The sequence below is a fragment of the Suncus etruscus genome, chromosome 9 (genome assembly GCF_024139225.1).
Source record: "Suncus etruscus isolate mSunEtr1 chromosome 9, mSunEtr1.pri.cur, whole genome shotgun sequence".
NCBI lineage: Eukaryota > Metazoa > Chordata > Mammalia > Eulipotyphla > Soricidae > Suncus > Suncus etruscus.
The window spans coordinates 36,689,669-36,706,834 of NC_064856.1; the positions used below are offsets into that span (position 1 = coordinate 36,689,669).

Here is a 17,166-nt window from a genome sequence, read left to right on the forward strand (position 1 = left end):
TATTAAAAATATCCAGAGGGAAAAAAATAAAATTACAATGAATTTCTTCAAAGACTGAACAAATTCAACCAAAATTTGTATGAACCATAATGCTCCCCAAATAGCAAGACAATTCTAAGAAAGAAAAATAAGATGTGAAATTGTGCATTTCCTAACTTCAAATTGTATTACAAAGCTATAATACTCAAAACTGAATGAAAATGAACTGAAGAAAGATCTTCAGGTAAATGGAACAGAATTGATAGTCTCAAATTAATCCCCAGATTCATGGGAAATTGATCAAATGAGTTATGTTATGAAGTGGTGTAAAGAAAAACACTGATTAAACAAATTGTGTCTAGAAAACTATATGATTAACATGTAAATAAATTGTCACATAACTCATACCATTTGTAACAGTAAATTTTAAAGGGGATTTATTAATATCTGAATCCATATATATATTGAAGACAGCATAGGAAGTACCCTCTAGGAAATGGATCTTAGAGGTTTCTTAATAAGATGAACACAGAAGCAAAGACAACAAAAGAAAAATTAAATAAATTGAAGTACATCGATTTAAAAAGCATTTCCTCATCAAAATAAATTCAAATTAAAAACTAAAAGATACACAAAAATCAATTCAAAAGGATAGATGCATGAAAATAACCAAGATATAGGAACTATAATTTCTGACTACAGAAGAATAAATTAAGAAGATGTGGTATTTAGATACTATATAATACTATGGAAATGCAAGAAAATACAAAATCACATAATTTTCTGTGACATGGGTAGAACTTATGGGCATCTTGCTGAATGAAGTTCTGTCAGAAGGAAGAAAATAGATACAGAATTAAGCTCTCATAAGTGAGATTTTAATATATTTGTTGACATTTGGCAACAAATGACCAAAAATAGAGAGCTGAAAGACAACAAAGAATTACTCCATAAAATTGAGTTTACTTGAGGAAGGTGTAGGGGATTGAATGGGAGGGACCTTTGGAACCTTGTTGAAGGGAAATAAGTACTCTGGTGGTTTGTGTATTATTGAAATAATGTTTTTATGAGATCATCATTAACTATATTATAAATTGCATTATAAAAGTATATAGATAAATATTTTTAAATAATAAAAATTAAACAGGAAATAAAACAAAGTGAAAGGTAGAAAACCAAGTCCACAAATGCAGTCCTATGTCTGCAAGTGACTCACTCTGTCCTTAAAAAGAAATGTAAAGCATGTCATAAAAAATTATGGGTACACAGTCTGTGCAGTTGAAAGCTGGCAATCTTGGTGTGAAAGGGGAAGCCAAGTCCCCTGTCCTGCTGAAACCATTCCTGCTGCATAAATCACCCACAATCACCACTTCAACAGTGACTCTTCTTCACCACTGCTCTACAGATTCTTTGCAGAAACACCAATACCAAAACTCCTCTTTTGCCAGTTTTTTGGACTGATATCTTCAGAAAATTTTTGGAGGTGGTACAGGCACTCTGTTCTACCTTCTTATACTTCTGGAATCCCTGGTAGCCAAAAATATGCCCCACAAAAGTTGCAGTATTAGAAATTGTGCTGGGATTCCTGTACTCGTGCCACAAAGGCAATCTATACTGTTACTCTTATAGGAACACACTAATTTATATGCTTATGTGAATCTTAAGCTACTTAATGTTTAGAAACAAAAGTCTAACAGAATGATTAGCAACAAGCATTTTTTAAAACTTCTGACAATGACTTAAAGACCTAATTGTGAGATACAACACTTTTCATGAATTTTCTTCTTCTTGAAAGTTTTATTTTTTCTTATTCTTTTCCATTTCTTTCTCTTTTCTTTTCTTTTTTCTTTTTAACAATTTCACTCCCACTTACTTGGAAACAAATGTATTATGATCAACTATGTGACAAAGCATTTTATATTATGAATGAAAGAAAGGAAGCAAGATAGGTAAATTTAAATATATTTTATGAGATATTAAGCTCTACTGATTGGAAAATTTTCATAATTTTGAAAAAAAATCTCCATCAAAAACAATTCCGGAAATCAAACCCAGGTCCATCCTGGGTCAGCCACATGCAAGGCAAATGCTCTACCGCTATGCTATCTCTTTGACTCAACTCTCTTCTCTCTTGAACTTATCAATGCATACCCCCTTAACTTTCCTTCAGCGTCCATTAAGAGTTCCACATATGTCACCTCAGCAACATTTTCTTTTAACCAGGTCCTTACGTGACTGCCATTTTGTGTGAGAAGGTAATGTTTATTATATAAACTCTGTATCTTTTAGTCAGATCGCATATGGATCAGAGTAATTTCCTCCACATTTTATGTTTTTTTTTTTTCTTTTTATTTGGAGTAGGTCATTCTCCTTCACCCTGTGGGCCCAGAGCCTGGCTGCCACTCAGTGCTCAGGACATGCCACACTCCTTTCCATTTTGGGCTTTGTCCCCACCACCTCACCCCCTGCCAATTGGACCCCTGCCGCCATTTTCTCCTTGTTCAGGCTTTCATATGTTTTAAAATTTTATTCTAGTTAATGATATTTATAAAACTGTTAATGATCGGGTTCCATTAATACAACCTGAGTTACTACTTTCTTCAAACATTGGTTCAAGGACCTCAGATTACATACCTCAAACCTCCATAATAGTAGGTTCAATCCCGTAGGTGAGTTCTCAGAGTGTGTTAACTTTAATCATTTTTTATTCCCTTATTGTCCTTCTTTATATTCCATGTAATAGAAGGGTCATTCTGTATTTGTGTCTCACCTTCTGGCTGACCTAAGGCATACGAGTTACAAAGGGGTAAAATGATTAATATCAAGTTAAGAATATTTAGATATACTTTCTTAAAAGTTGAATTATTTGGGTTTTTGTTTTGTTTTGTTTTTGTTTTTGGGCTACATCTGGTGATGCTCAGGGGTTACTCATGACTATGCGCTCATAAATAGCTCCTGGTTTGGGAGCCTTCCTGGATCAGCCACGTGCAAAGCAAACACCCTACTGCTATGCTATCACTCCTGCCCAGAAGTTTAATTATTTTAGTTTTTTTAAGTAGCATATATAATAGAGTTCATTTAACCTATCACATTTCATTAGTTATATAGAAATCATTAGTATTCATTCTTATAGAGGAGTTATTTTAATTTGATAATATGGTTAATAGAAGTAATAAGAAAGATATTTAACTTTTGTATAGTGTTCTCTTTATTTTCAAAAATTTCATAGTCATTTATCTACTGAATTTCTATATATTAAGGTGAATAATATTCATGATATCATGGTGGTATAAAATATGAATATAGAGAGAACAAATGATTAAATCACACTTGAAAAGAGATACATATTTGAGACTAGATCAATTATTTGTCATTTTCAGTGTAAATTTAAGTCATTAATACATAGTTGAAAATTAGTATTGAGCTTCCAGTTTAGTGTATCCCAGGAATCTACTGTTTCCTGCTATCAGCAAAGTGATGATTACTTCCTTTGCAGGGGCTTATAATTATAAACATATCTGTAATGCTTAAGTAATGTTCCAAATCCTGCATTTTCAACTTCTACTAATGTCTTTGTAAAGGAATTGTTAGGCAATACTATCTAATTTGCAAACAGCATTTGTATTGATGCATAACTCAATCTTCCAAGACTTCTCTTTGCATTTCACCTCACTTTGAACCCAGGTGGCAATAAAGTTACCTCTGTGATTAGATATTTTTGATCATCTTAGTCTTGGGTGAAATGGAAAGTCCCTTTAATCTTCAGTTATTACCCATTTCTAAGGAGGGCAAGAAAGGGCTATATAATTATGTGTTTAGCATTTCAGGTATCTTCAAGAACTAGAAGCAAGCCAGACATATATCTATATATAATATAGATAGATAGATAGATGGATAGATAGATAGATAAATATAGATACATACAGATAGATAGGTAGATGTACACGAGAAGCTAAAATTCTGGGTTTTATACAGTAGAGGCCTTGATTGCGATAAAAGTAGAGACGCTTACAGTGAGATTCCCAGTAAAGTCTTTTAAAAATGACTTTGGAAAAATTTAATGAAAATTTAGAATTGTCCTAAGTGGAAAGAATTAATATGATAAAGTACTTTACTAGAAAGTTAGGAATAATATGTAACAGGGCAAACTGAATTAAACAGGTTTTGTTTTGAACAAAGCCAACCCATGCTTTATCTCCATCATTACATAAGGTCACAATTAGTTGTGACCCGTGAGCACAGAGTCAGGAGTAAGTCCTGACTGCAAAGTATGGATCAATACCCTCCAAATAAAAACTGGAAACAATAAATATTGGCAGTGAAAGAGAGTTAACAAAACCTTAGATCACTGTAGAAAGACAAATAAATTGGTAAAGAAATGTAACTTAGAATATGGCATAAGTATTTATTTTAAGAATATGGGAATATTATATGATCCACTCAGAATATGATCCAAATGTGGCAGGGAAAAATGATTCAAATTAGATGAAAATGCTAATTCAGGAAGAGGTTTACATCTCTCTATTTATAGTCACATTATTCATAATAGCTCAAATAGGGAACAGCGTGAAAACTCATCAGAGGAATGAATAAAGAAATCTGCGGAATATTGCTCTGTAATTAACAAAGAAGTACCACTTGAGATTTTGTAAAAACTGTGATGGCCAGCAGAGGAAAATGGAGTATTTATAGGAGGAACAGTTTAAAAAATACACACAAAATAAAAACCAATTTAATTCATACTGTTAACCTGAGATGCTTCAAATTAAGAAGCAATAACTACTATACAAAGTACATATATTTTTTCTTTCATTAAATGCATGAATTATTGTTTACAGAAGACAAATATTTTGTTTGTTTGTTTGTTTTGGGGCCACATCCAGCAGCACTCAGGGGTTACTCTGCTCACAAATCACTCCTGGCAAGCACGGGGAACCATATGTGATGCCAGGATTTGAACCACTGTTGGTCCTGGGTTGGCTGCTTGCAAGGCAAACACCCTACCTCTGTGCTATCTCTCTGGCCCTAAAGGATAAATCTCGAAGCATCTTATAATTCTGGTATTATTTAAATATTTTACTGTGGAAGGGAGGTGATGAGGTGTCTTGAAACTATATATATATACATATATGTATTTGATATATACTTGTATATATACATATACATACTTAATACACGTGTGTGTATATAAATATATGTACTTGATAGTAACCCCTGAGCATCAAATGGGTGTGGCCCGAAAAAACAAACAAAAAAGGCTTTTGAAGGCTATGAAAAAAAGACACCCTAATTTTTTCAAGCATAGGGAGCTTTAGGGAATGGTTTCTCAAGTCAGTGATCAAGCCCAAGCTTTGGCTGCCTAGAGTCTCAAATCCCTTTGTCCTGGTATCTATCCCTTGAAAATACAAACATCTCAGTGTTGGCGAGTTTAGTGAAATCAGGGAGAGAAGGACAGAAAAATACAGAAAGTGTTAACTGTGATGCTTGTTAAAAAATCCTGGGAAATAAGTTAATCTAGGAATAAGATGGTTGGGTTTCCATAAGATCTATTCAGTGAGGTTATCAACATTCTTAAAGTTATTGTATTCTTTATTTTACTAATATAGTTTTAATTGAATAACCGTGAGCTATTCAGTTATAAGGTAGTTTATGATTGAGTTTCAGTCATACAATGTTCCAACACTAAGCTCTTCACCAGTGCATATTTTCCAACACTAATGTCCAGAATTCTTTTGACATATAAAGTGTCCTTATAAAAATCAAATAGAAAAAGAAAACATTGGAATATGTAATAAAAATAGCATGCTATCATTCAAGATAATTTCTGATAACATATTAATATGTAATTTTATACCTTATGGCTATATGAATGTATACATATGAGTACATTTATGTATGTGAAATAATATTTTATGCTAAGCTAAATAACATGCAAAACTGAGCATTACATCTTTTTTATTATGTAATTTTTATTTCATAATAATAAACAACTCTGCAATCCAGCAAGATGGGACAGGGTAAGGACTAGGGAACTGAAGGTGCACACAGAGGCCAGAGGGCATTCCAGTACATGGGCGATGGGCAAACCAGACTCCTGAGGGTCTGGTAGGGTGAAAACAGAGAACCTGGGCCTTAGACTTGTCCACAGTCGGAGATGGTGATCTTGGTATTGCCATTCCTGGACCCAAAGGGATCCATAGCCTCTACATACAATGTTCATGTCCACCTTCACCATGTGTTTACCATCCAGCCACTCAGTCTTGGCAATGCAGATAAAGAACTGGGAGCCATTGGTGTTGGGGCCAGGGTTGGCCATGGAGAGGATGCCAGGCCCCATGTGCTTCAGGATGAAGTTCTCATCATCAAACTTCTCTCCATAGATAGACTTGCCGCCTGTGCCATTGTGACAAGTGAAGGCCCTGCCCTGGCACATAAATGCTGGGATAATTCTGTGGAAACAGGAACCTTTGTAATCAAATCTTTTCTCATAAGTGCTCAATGCACGGAAATTCTCTGCTGTATTTGGAACTTTGTCGGCAAACAGCTCTAAAGATGCGCTGCCCAGGGGTGTGCCATCGACCACGATATCAAAGAACATGGTAGGCTTGACTATGGCACAGAACCGGTGGCAGCGTCTGCAGGGGCGGAATGAGCATTACATCTTATAATTACTTTTCCATTTAAAAAATGATGGTGGAGATACTTTTCACAACTTTTCAGGTCACTATTTCTTTAAGCATCATTACATAATTATAATTACCATGATCATTACATAATTACCCGTATGTGTATTTGGAAAGTTTCTTTATTCCTATGCTAGTAAAACTATAATATGCATTCATAAAGTAAACTATATTCAAATTTCTTTTAAAACTTTAAATCATAAGTTCCTACAAATAGAATTATTTAGTCAAGCACACACGTTTTTAAAATTTTAATTACTTTATTTAAACACTGTTCACAGGTTGTTCATAATACAATTTCGTTTGCTTTTTATAACAATTGCAAATTTGTTCATGAATGAGTTTAAGCCATAAACTGTATACCACCCTTCATGAGTATACATTTCCCTCCATCAATGATCTCAATATTCCTTCTACCTTCCATTTACCTGTCCTAGGGCACACATTTTTCTTCTCTTTTATTGGTGTTCTCTCTCTGTCTCTCTTCAATTTTTTTCCTTTTAGACTTGTGTTTAGCAATAATGTTACTGAAGAGATGTCTTGCCTATAACTATTTTCTTCTTTAAATACCCAGTTCTTTTCCAAAGTGATCAATTCCAACTATCATTGTCATAGTGGTCTCTTATCTGCCTTAAGTGCACTCTCCTACTATTGGTGGCAACTTCTTACCATGGACTGATTCTTCTGGCCCTCCTCTCTACTGTCTAATATCTCTAGTCTAATATCCAATAATATTATTACTATATTATTATATTATTACTATATATTATATACTACATACATAACTTATTATTACTATACTATATTTTTATATCCCATCACACAAAGTAGTAGATCATTCTTTCTCCTTATGTCTCATTTTGCTCAGCATAATAATCTCAACATACATCTATTTATAAGTAAATTTCATGACTTCATTTTTGTAATAGTTGCATAATATTCCATTGCATAGATGTACCAAGTTTTTTTCTTATCCAATCATCTATTCTTGGGCATTTGAGTTGTTTCCAGATTCTGGCTATTGTGAATAGTGCTGTGATGAATTTAGGGATGCAGAGGCTTTTCTGCATTGTATCTTTAAACTAGAACACACTTTTATTTTTGTTGGTTTTGTTCTGGGCAACACCCGTTGATGCTCAGGGTTTATTTCTGGTTATGCACTCAGAAATTGCTCCCAGCTTGTGGGACCATAAGGGATGTGGGGGGGGGGATCAAACGACAGTCCATCTTAGGTCAGCTGCATGCAAGGCAGAAACCCTACTGATGCATCACTGCTCTGGCCCTAGAGCACACAGTTTTAAGGCTATAATTTGGATACATATAATCAATTTTCTCCCAAAATAGTACCACAAGCATCATATGATAGTAGATATATCTTTGTATCCTGGTTAATATTGGGTATTTTTAATGATAAAATTTAACCTGAGTGTTTTATAAATGAGAAGTATTTCATTTTTCTTTACTTTTGATTTATATTAGCAAATGTTTTCATATCTTTGGTTTTTATTTTTGTATGTGTTTTTTTTCTGGGTCACACCCAACAGCGCTCAGGGGTTACTTTTTGCTCAGAAATCACTCCTGGCAGGCTCAAGGGACCATATGGGATGCCAGGATTCGAACCACCGACCTTCTGCATGCAAGGAAAATGCCTTACCTCCATGCTACCTCTCTGCCCCCTGTATGTGATGTTTTTAATACAGCTGAATGTTTTGAAAAAATTTGGGAGGTCACACATGCAGTGGCTCTTCACTCAGGGATCAGACCCTTGGATACTACATGAGGTGCCTAATTTGAACCTATATCATCTGCATGTAAAACTTTCACTTTATCTTCTGTGCTGTTGCACCAATCTCTGTTTTGAAAAAAAATTATAAAATATTTAAACTTATACAAAATATGTTCCTTTTTGATCTATCATAAAGACTGCATATTCCCTCTACCATTCCACATTACCATTTATTTTACTTCTGGTGGTTTTTTTTAATAAAAAACCTTTAAATTACCATGATAAAAATTAAAAAAAGAAAAATCACCATAAGATACAGAGTTAAAAAAGTTGTTGATTGTTGAGTTTCAGTCATACAGTGTTCCAATATCCATCCATACACCAGAGTTCATTTCCCTCCAGCTTCTGTTGACTTTTAATATATGTGTACTCATATACATTTTATAATTCTACTTTTTATATGATGCCTAAAAATTCTTTTTTTCCCACAATAACATTAATATTTGCCATGATGGTCTATGATAATTTTATGATATAGAAAAAATTTTACTGAATTATCAGAAATTTTTTTCAAGATAGAATCAAAGAGATTGTGAAATTGAATGCAGGAGTTAGCCTGATGTTAGTATTTAGGTTCAGTGGACATCCAAGAGGGTGCAACCACTGACTAAAACTAGGAATACAGGAAAAGAAACACTTCTGTGTGGGTAGATAATGAATTCAGTTTTTCACATGTTGCATTTAAAATGTCTTCCAGGAAACCTGATAGAAATGCACCAAAAGGCAATTAGAACAAGACTATAGGGTGCAAAAGTAAATCATTAGTAGATTTCTGATAATTTAACAGTTTCTTTTCAATGTATATTCCTAGCCAAATGCTATGTTGAGCACTTTACAACATTCTTTCCTTTTGACTTGCTAACAATGTTAGGTGATGGATATTATTATCCTTATTTACATATAAGAAGACAAGTTTAGAGGATTTTAATTTCTTTACTGAGACCATACAACTGGATTGTGAAATTTAAAATATAAAATTAAAATATAGAGTTCTGCCTTCCTCCTTTACTGGCTATTTTCCTACATAGCAGAATATTAACCTATTTTATTTAGTACTATTGCTCTGGCCCAAATCATGACCTTATCTTTTTAAAATTTTTTAAATTTATTTTTAATTATGTGAACAATGATGCAAAGAAAGAGGACAAGGTAAAGTTACAGTGGAAGGACAATCATCCAAAAACAGAGTTCTCAGAAGAAATCCCCCTGCTGACACCTTTTAAGTTTGATCTTACAGTCAAGGAACATTGAGAAAAATAAAACCAAACCCATGTACAATTACTTTGTCCTTCAAGTCCCAGATTATAGTACATTATAACATTTCTTAGCGGTACACCAAGCAATCTAAAGCCATAAAATTTATGTAACTTCTTAAACTTGAAGGCATAGTAGTCTTTTACATTTCCATGCACATGCATATTAGTTTAAGTTAACCTCAAAAGTTTAAGTGGTTTTATTTTTAAGGTTTAGAGTTAGTTAAAGGAGCACAGTAAAAATGGTGTTAGAGTGGCAATTATGTTTGCATAGACCCACCTAAATATGGCGGACATGGGAAGGAAAAGACTTGGCCTAAATACAAGGAGACCCTACTGCTGAAGTTTCCTGACATAAGACCAACTCTAGGCTCCAGGAAAACTAGTTTGTCCAATCCAGTCATTGTCTGTAGTGCCACTAGTTTTATTTTTCACACAGTCTCTGTTGTTGGTATCATGTTTCTGTATTAAAGATCCTGGAACCTGTATATCCTACATTGAAGTCAGGATGGTGCGGGGCTTCCTCTAATTTCCACTCACAATTAAAGGGCAATGCACAAAGCCCTGTTCAGTAAGCAGGTCATTGTTGTTAACACTGAGAAGATTTAACAATGACCTTTTAAAAGAGTATTTGGAATTTTGTTTTGCAATTGTTTTAATAGGTTTTCAAAGAAACAATTAAGAATCAAAGATTCTCCTAGATCAGCCTTGAGAGGGATGCAAAGAATTCCCAATTTATGTTCAAGTAACCATATTCCAGCATTTAAGTATTTTCTCTTTAATATGTGCCTGCATATAAGTGCCACATCAGATGGCATGGAATGGAGAGTTAAACACATTTAGCACTTATAGAATTCTGGATCATCATTCTTTATGGTCTCATATGACTTTTATATATTTGCATCACCAAGCTCACATCTTCTCTTTAGGAGTAGCTGTGCTGTGTTTTAGTCATTTAAGGGTAATAGGATTCCAGTGCCAGAGCTATTTTGAGAGATATGACAGGAAATAGTTTTTCTTGGCTCAATACTACTCTAGAAAGAAGAGCCTTTTGTAAGGAGGGTGGGCTTGTAAGTTTAAATATACATATTTGTCTGGGGAGACCTAATGTGTCGGAGATAAATGTATGTTTACATTAGGATATATTTTTATTTTTAAAGTCATAAAAGGTCTTTTCAATGTGCCAAGTAAAAAATGTAGATCGAAATTAAACTTACACATAAAGAATAAACATACATGTTGTAAAGGATTGGGAGTTCCTATCAGGTCTTTGGCTGCCTTTCATGACAAATGATTGTCCAATTCAGGAACAGTTATTCTCTGACTCTCCTGAGAGCTAAAGTCACAAAATACAAAGATGCTCTTCTGAGATCTCAGGAGGGACCGAGATAGTCCCAATCTTTCACTTTTCCCTTCTGTTTTCAATTCACCATCTGTTCCTTTAGTGAAGCTTCATCTCTAAATACCAACTCCTACTCTTTCCTTGGGGCCTATCCCTTCTGCCCTTCAGCAAAGACTATACTAGTTGTTTAATGTGGAAGTCAGAAGAACAAAATCTCCCAGGGGAACTATAGGAGCAAGTCATTGAACCCAGATAAGGAACAGGTGACAAAACAAGGCCCTTTTTTTTTGCAATGCATTTTTCATCTAAAGATGCAATGCCTGAATCTCATTTATAGTCTATCCTCAGCTAACTGACTTCTTGTTTGTATCCTAGATCTAACAGAAGAGAAGTTCAAAGGGTTCCAGAAAAGTTTTACATCCAAAAATGTGCTTGTAGAGTCTTTTCTTTGGTGAAAAATGTATAGCAGCCAAGGAAAGAAAATTCATGACACCAGAAAAGAACTACACTGTCAACTTGGCTTTAAAATGTCTTTTCCACAGCTAAATATTCTAAATGAAGGACAAATAGAGAACAGAACGATACAAATTTTACTTATTGTGCAATTGTGCCATTCTGGATAATTAGAACTTCCAGAGTATGTCTTGAATACCTTAGATATAGATAGTATAGCATCAGAAATATTCTTAAATATCCTAAAAACCAAATTACTAATTACCAAATCCCTGCCTTATTTCTCCTGAATTATTCACATTCAGAGACTGAGAATTCTCTTAGAAGAGATGTAATTGTACCCTGTACTTTGTGTTCATCAAACTAATTTAGTAAAAATGATTTAAACATTATAAACCTAGAGCAATTTTATCTCATTATGAAGATGAATGGTTCTAGAAGAAAATCACATATTTTCTGCTTGGCTACTATGGTGTGTCACTGTCCCTGACAAATACATTCTCTTCCTCTGAGAAGCTAGGGAAATATCACCATGATTTATTCTAAAGTTTGTCTTATTTTGCTTTGAAAGTACTTTTTTCAAACTTATAAGCTATAGGCCTCACAAATTTAACAAACTGGAATTGTGGCCAGTCTGTCTGACAGTGAATTTAAACATCTGAAATTCCTATATACTTTTGATGTGAGGGGGAGACAGGTAAGTGTGAGGATGACTCAGCTTGGAGCTGGCTGGAAGCAGGTTGGGGCTTGTGAAGAATTTGGATCAGTATAATACCAAACCCTAGTTTGCTCACAGAATTTTACCTCTTCCTGGTTTCTTCCACCCTTAGCTTTTTGCTAAAAACAAAAACAAAACAAAACAAAAAAACCCAACAAACTTATTTCTAGAGATTCAGGAAGTTAAGGGTGATGAGTTTTTTTAGTTTTTTTTTTTATCATGCTCCCATTCCACATGCTATAAAAATTGCTGAAACATTTCCTATTTATTCAAATCTGATATAGACTCTACAATTTATTGTTATTTCAAATATTCTAGATGACTAAAATATGTATAATTATTCTCATGTTGATGCAAAAACAGGTTCTGAGAGGTGAAATAAAGCATTCTGCTCAAGTATCTATGGTACTGCTTGTGAAGGTTTGTTAAAACAAAGAGTAGGACATGCAATGCCAAAGGAAGACAGAAAGCCAAAATGCTGCTAAGCCAGATACCCTCTGTTTCAGGACTCTTGATAAATCCCAATTGTAGAACTTGATTTGTCTATATTTTGTGAAAGCTTCTGTGTTTATATTTTCCATCTACAAAAATTTAATTTCTCATAATGTAATTGAAATAGTGAAATAAGATAATCTCAGCATTGCTCAATTGCCAACATGTTTGGGCATTAAACAACTCATTTTATTTAGCACAGAATGCTCATCTTCTAGATCAACATGACACTCTCATTCTCTCTTTTTCTCTTTTTCTCTCTCGCCATATCCTCATTTTCTTATTCTAACACCAACCAGCATATGAAAAATTGTGCTTATTTATTTTTTGTTTGCCTCATCTGTCTTTGCTCAAATGAAAGTAAAGTTTTTAAATCTAGGAATCTTTGCATTAATATACATCGGTCGAGAGAAAGAATAATAATAATAAAAAACTTTGACAATTGAAAAACTTAGGCTTTAATTTTACATAAAATCATTAATTTAGAGCCAAAGAAGTAGTACAAGAGGTAATGCTGACCTTGATTTGAGTTTATTTAATGTACCCTTCCCTCAAAAAGAGGCAAAAAATATTAGGGCCACCTTTGGTGAAAAAGTGCCACTAATGGCTATATTTGGGACTAACCACAATCTCCCAGGTCTCATGAATTTGCCTCTTTCTTTATTGCCAGTTTGATCCTGAGTGCACCAATTAAAATACCTAGACCTTGCTTTATCATTAGTAAAATGAGAAAAAAAAATGGCATCTCTTTCTAAGACTGTTGAAATAGTTGGCATAGATGTAAAACTTGCTGGGTGTTATTACTAAAATTATGACTGGGTGCTTAAAATACTAATAAATTTTTACACCTGTACAACAGCATATGCAGAGCATACTGGTTCATGTTCCAGCAGTTAGAATTGAGGTGCTTGGCCATCAGGATTTCATCCTTTCTATACCTGCATTGTACATACATTAAGCAAAGAGGTGATGGGCCTCATTCATATATGTATATCACTCTGCCATTGGTGAGACATCTTGTGAATATACAGTACCATAGGGAAATAGGAAGATAATGGAACACTAAACCAGTATCAATTCAATACTTAAATCCCAGTTTTAACCTTGGTGTGGCCATGTTTTGGGAAAGCTTAGAACTGGTGGTCAAATACCAACTGTATTAAAAATAAAGAGAAAAGAAAGGGTGATTAAAATCCCTCTATTCTCTCTCTCTCTCTCTCTCTCTCTCTCTCTCTCTCTCTCTCTCTCTCTCTCTCTCTCTCTCAACCCAACAGTCTCCCTTTAATGTCACTTGAATAGGGATGAAAGCCTGGATAAAACTGGAGACTGCAGTGGGGTCTGATCATTATCATTCAAGAGAAAGCACCTCAAGTGACCTGTCTAGTCTCATCTCTAAAACCTGGGAAGGCATCACCAACCCATGTACTGCCTCCAAAAGTTATCTTCTCCTCTACCTGTGCCAGCTTCTTATTCTGCAGTGTGAGGTAGAGGCAGGAGTGACCACAGGGGCCCTGTGTCCTAGTAGTTGTCACTGAGGTCAACTAGAAATGTCCATCAGATTTACAATAATAATAATAATAATAAATAATAATAATAATATCAACAAGGGGTTCTTTCTATGCAAAACACAGCAAATAAAATTTACACTTTCATACAGCCAGGATCACACAGAAGGGAGAAAGAAGGTTGTTGGACAGAGCAATCTACCCCTTCTTCCCTCCCAGGGCAAGAGCTCCAGTCCCCGCCCCTTCTCCCAGGCCTCCTGCAAGCGCTGGGCTGGCAGGACAGAATTGCACCGGGCTTGAGTGGGGCGTTTCTGCGGGCGCGCATAGTTCCGCCCCTTGGCCCACGCTCGCCGCCTTCTCTGCCCAGACGCCTGCCCTGGAGTTGCTGGAGTCTGTCTCCACGCGGGCCTGGCTGAGCTTCCTCTGCCTCGCACCCCTAACCCCGCGCCCGCCTCCACCATGCAGGCCCCGCTCAAGGAGCACCTGTACAAGCTGCTAGTAATTGGCGACCTGGGCGTGGGCAAAACCAGCATCATCAAGCGCTACGTGCACCAAAACTTTTCCTCGCACTACCGGGCCACCATTGGCGTGGACTTCGCGCTCAAGGTGCTGCACTGGGACCCCGAGACAGTCGTGCGTCTGCAGCTCTGGGACATCGCAGGTTAGTTAGTGGACGGGAGGGCTCGGGATCCGAACCTCTATCGGGCGGGACTGGCGAACCCGGTTCCAAGTGTGGGGCAGCGGTGCCACAGTCAAGTGCGTCCCCGATCTCCGGTTTTGCTTCACCGCAGGAGAAACTTGATTCAAAGCAGTAAAAAAACAAGTTTGACTCTCGATGAAACTTTCCAGTCATTCTTCGGTGCTCTGGGAACTTTGCTTTAACTCCTTCCTTACCCTCCTCTGGACTCTTACTTTGGGCGCGTCCTCCCTTTGGGACTTATAGGATGGTCTGGAGAGGCCTTTGGTTCGTGGTTTCAGCTCCTTTTCCGGGCGGGAACAAGCTACTGTCTGGTCAGTTTATCTGTATCTGGGGCACCCTGGACAAGCCCTGGGTCTGAGAACTGCAGGAAAGCCTACAGTTCCAGGCTACAGCCAATCAATTCTTAAAAGCATTTACTTAGTTTATGCTAACGTCGGAGACCCTCCTCCCCAACCCCTAGTAAATTTGAGGAATCCAGAGACCTTTCTGTATGCAGAGGCGACGTGCCAATAATAACCTCCCTTTCTGTCCTGCTCCACTCCCATCCCCACATATTTTGTCAGGGGCTACTTGTATTTAATGGTCTGTGCCATTAGCCAACTCTTTTGACTTGATTTTTAACTTTTCACTGAGAGACATGGAAAGAGAGACTATAGAATGCTTGAAATCAGAATTTGTCTCTGAGACTTATATGGAGTTATTTCCAGGCAAATGAGGAGAGTTCAACACATGGACTCCAGAACTGAGTTCTTGTAACCTGGATATATTTAAGCCCCTCATTACAGATCCTGGTTCTGCTGCTCAGTATTCTCATCATTGGGTTGAGTCAAGTTACATGAGTTCACATGCCGGGCTTTTATTGGAGCCTGGCTTTGATTCCTGGGACAGAATGCCCTCACCCTACTAACCTACAGCATTACGTGGTGTGGATCCTATATCAATTTTACAAAGGATTGATTTCACTCAGGACTGCACCTTCTAGCTCTATTCATCTGGAGGCAAACTGCATGACTTCATCTTCTAACTGAGTGGTGTTCCATTGTGTGTTAGTAAGAAGGAAAGAGACAGATACAGAATGATCTTTCGTCTAGGTGTGTTATAAAGAAACAGTAAGGGAATAAAATGAGCAAATATAACAAAACCCGACGACTATTGTATAGAATTGAGTTTACCAAGGACCAAGGACACAGAGTGTGGTAGACAAATAGGATGGACTACTGGGATTGGTGAAGAGAAGCAGATACTATAGTGGAGGATTTGGTGTTGAAATACGGTACCATGAATATTACTGCAAGTACCAGTGTCTCAAATGAAATTAAAGAAGTAAAGAATGATTAGATATTGACAGCTTCTACTGTCTCAAATGAAATTAAAGAAGTAAAAAATGATTAGATATTGACAGCTTCTACTGTCCATCTTATGGGTGTTAAATTCCTTTTAATAATCTCTTTGAACTAGTTCTAACAGTGTTATTTCATATCTCTTTCATTGTGAGTGGCCCCAAGAAGCTTTATTTATGCTGGGCCTAAACTCTCTTTTCTTATAAAGAAACATTATAAAACATTAATTTTATCTGATATACTTGATGAAACACTTTATTATTCTTGAATCAATACAAATATGGAAAATTTTTTGAGAGGACATTTTTGTTACTGGGAACTTCCAAACTAGGTATCATCAAACTTGAGGCAATTGGAGTCATCTTTAGTGGCTTTAGTAGCATAGGTTTTATCAAAGATTGAAAGATGACACCAGATATTGTCAAGTGGGCTTTGGTGTGTGTGTGTGAATGTTGTGTAAAAAATTCAGAGTCTATATAATGTGTTACTGTATGTTCTGGCTGTAAAGAAGTCTGCAAGACTCTGGTTTAGTTTACCAATTGAAAACAGATATATCTATCATTTGGACTTTTGTGTCAAATGCAAGTAAAATCATACATTTAATATAACCTCAAGTTTGTTATTTATTTAATGTTGATGTTACATCAGAGTCCAATGTAACCAAAAAATTGGAAGGACACAGTGAATAAGAGCCTATATCTAAGTGTCCAGTGTTTCTATTGAATTTCTGTTGATTCCATATATTCCAGAATATCTTAGGTAAATTTTCTAAATTCCTTAATCTCAGTTTGTCTCAATTTACTTATCTGTAAATAAAAAAATAAAATTTTCTCCAATAAATAAAAAAACAATGAGCAGTAGAGATTCAGGATTTTTGCAGTGGTGTGTTACACAAGTTAATAGTTTTTTTTTTGT

At 35.7% G+C, this 17,166-nt stretch overlaps 1 protein-coding gene and 1 pseudogene across 1 annotated transcript in view; one reads left to right on the plus strand and one right to left on the minus strand.

The window, feature by feature from the left end:
* Positions 1 to 6,111: 6,111 nt before the first annotated feature.
* On the minus strand, positions 6,112 to 14,672 carry LOC126018410 (peptidyl-prolyl cis-trans isomerase A-like; annotated as a pseudogene).
* The window catches only part of RAB38 (RAB38, member RAS oncogene family), a 59,790-nt gene continuing 57,257 nt past the window's right edge, over positions 14,634 to 17,166 (plus strand). The window contains exon 1 of the mRNA XM_049781373.1: positions 14,634 to 14,872. Within this exon, the coding sequence (XP_049637330.1) occupies positions 14,671 to 14,872 (202 nt within the window). The 5' untranslated portion in view covers positions 14,634 to 14,670. The remainder of the gene's footprint in view (positions 14,873 to 17,166) is intronic.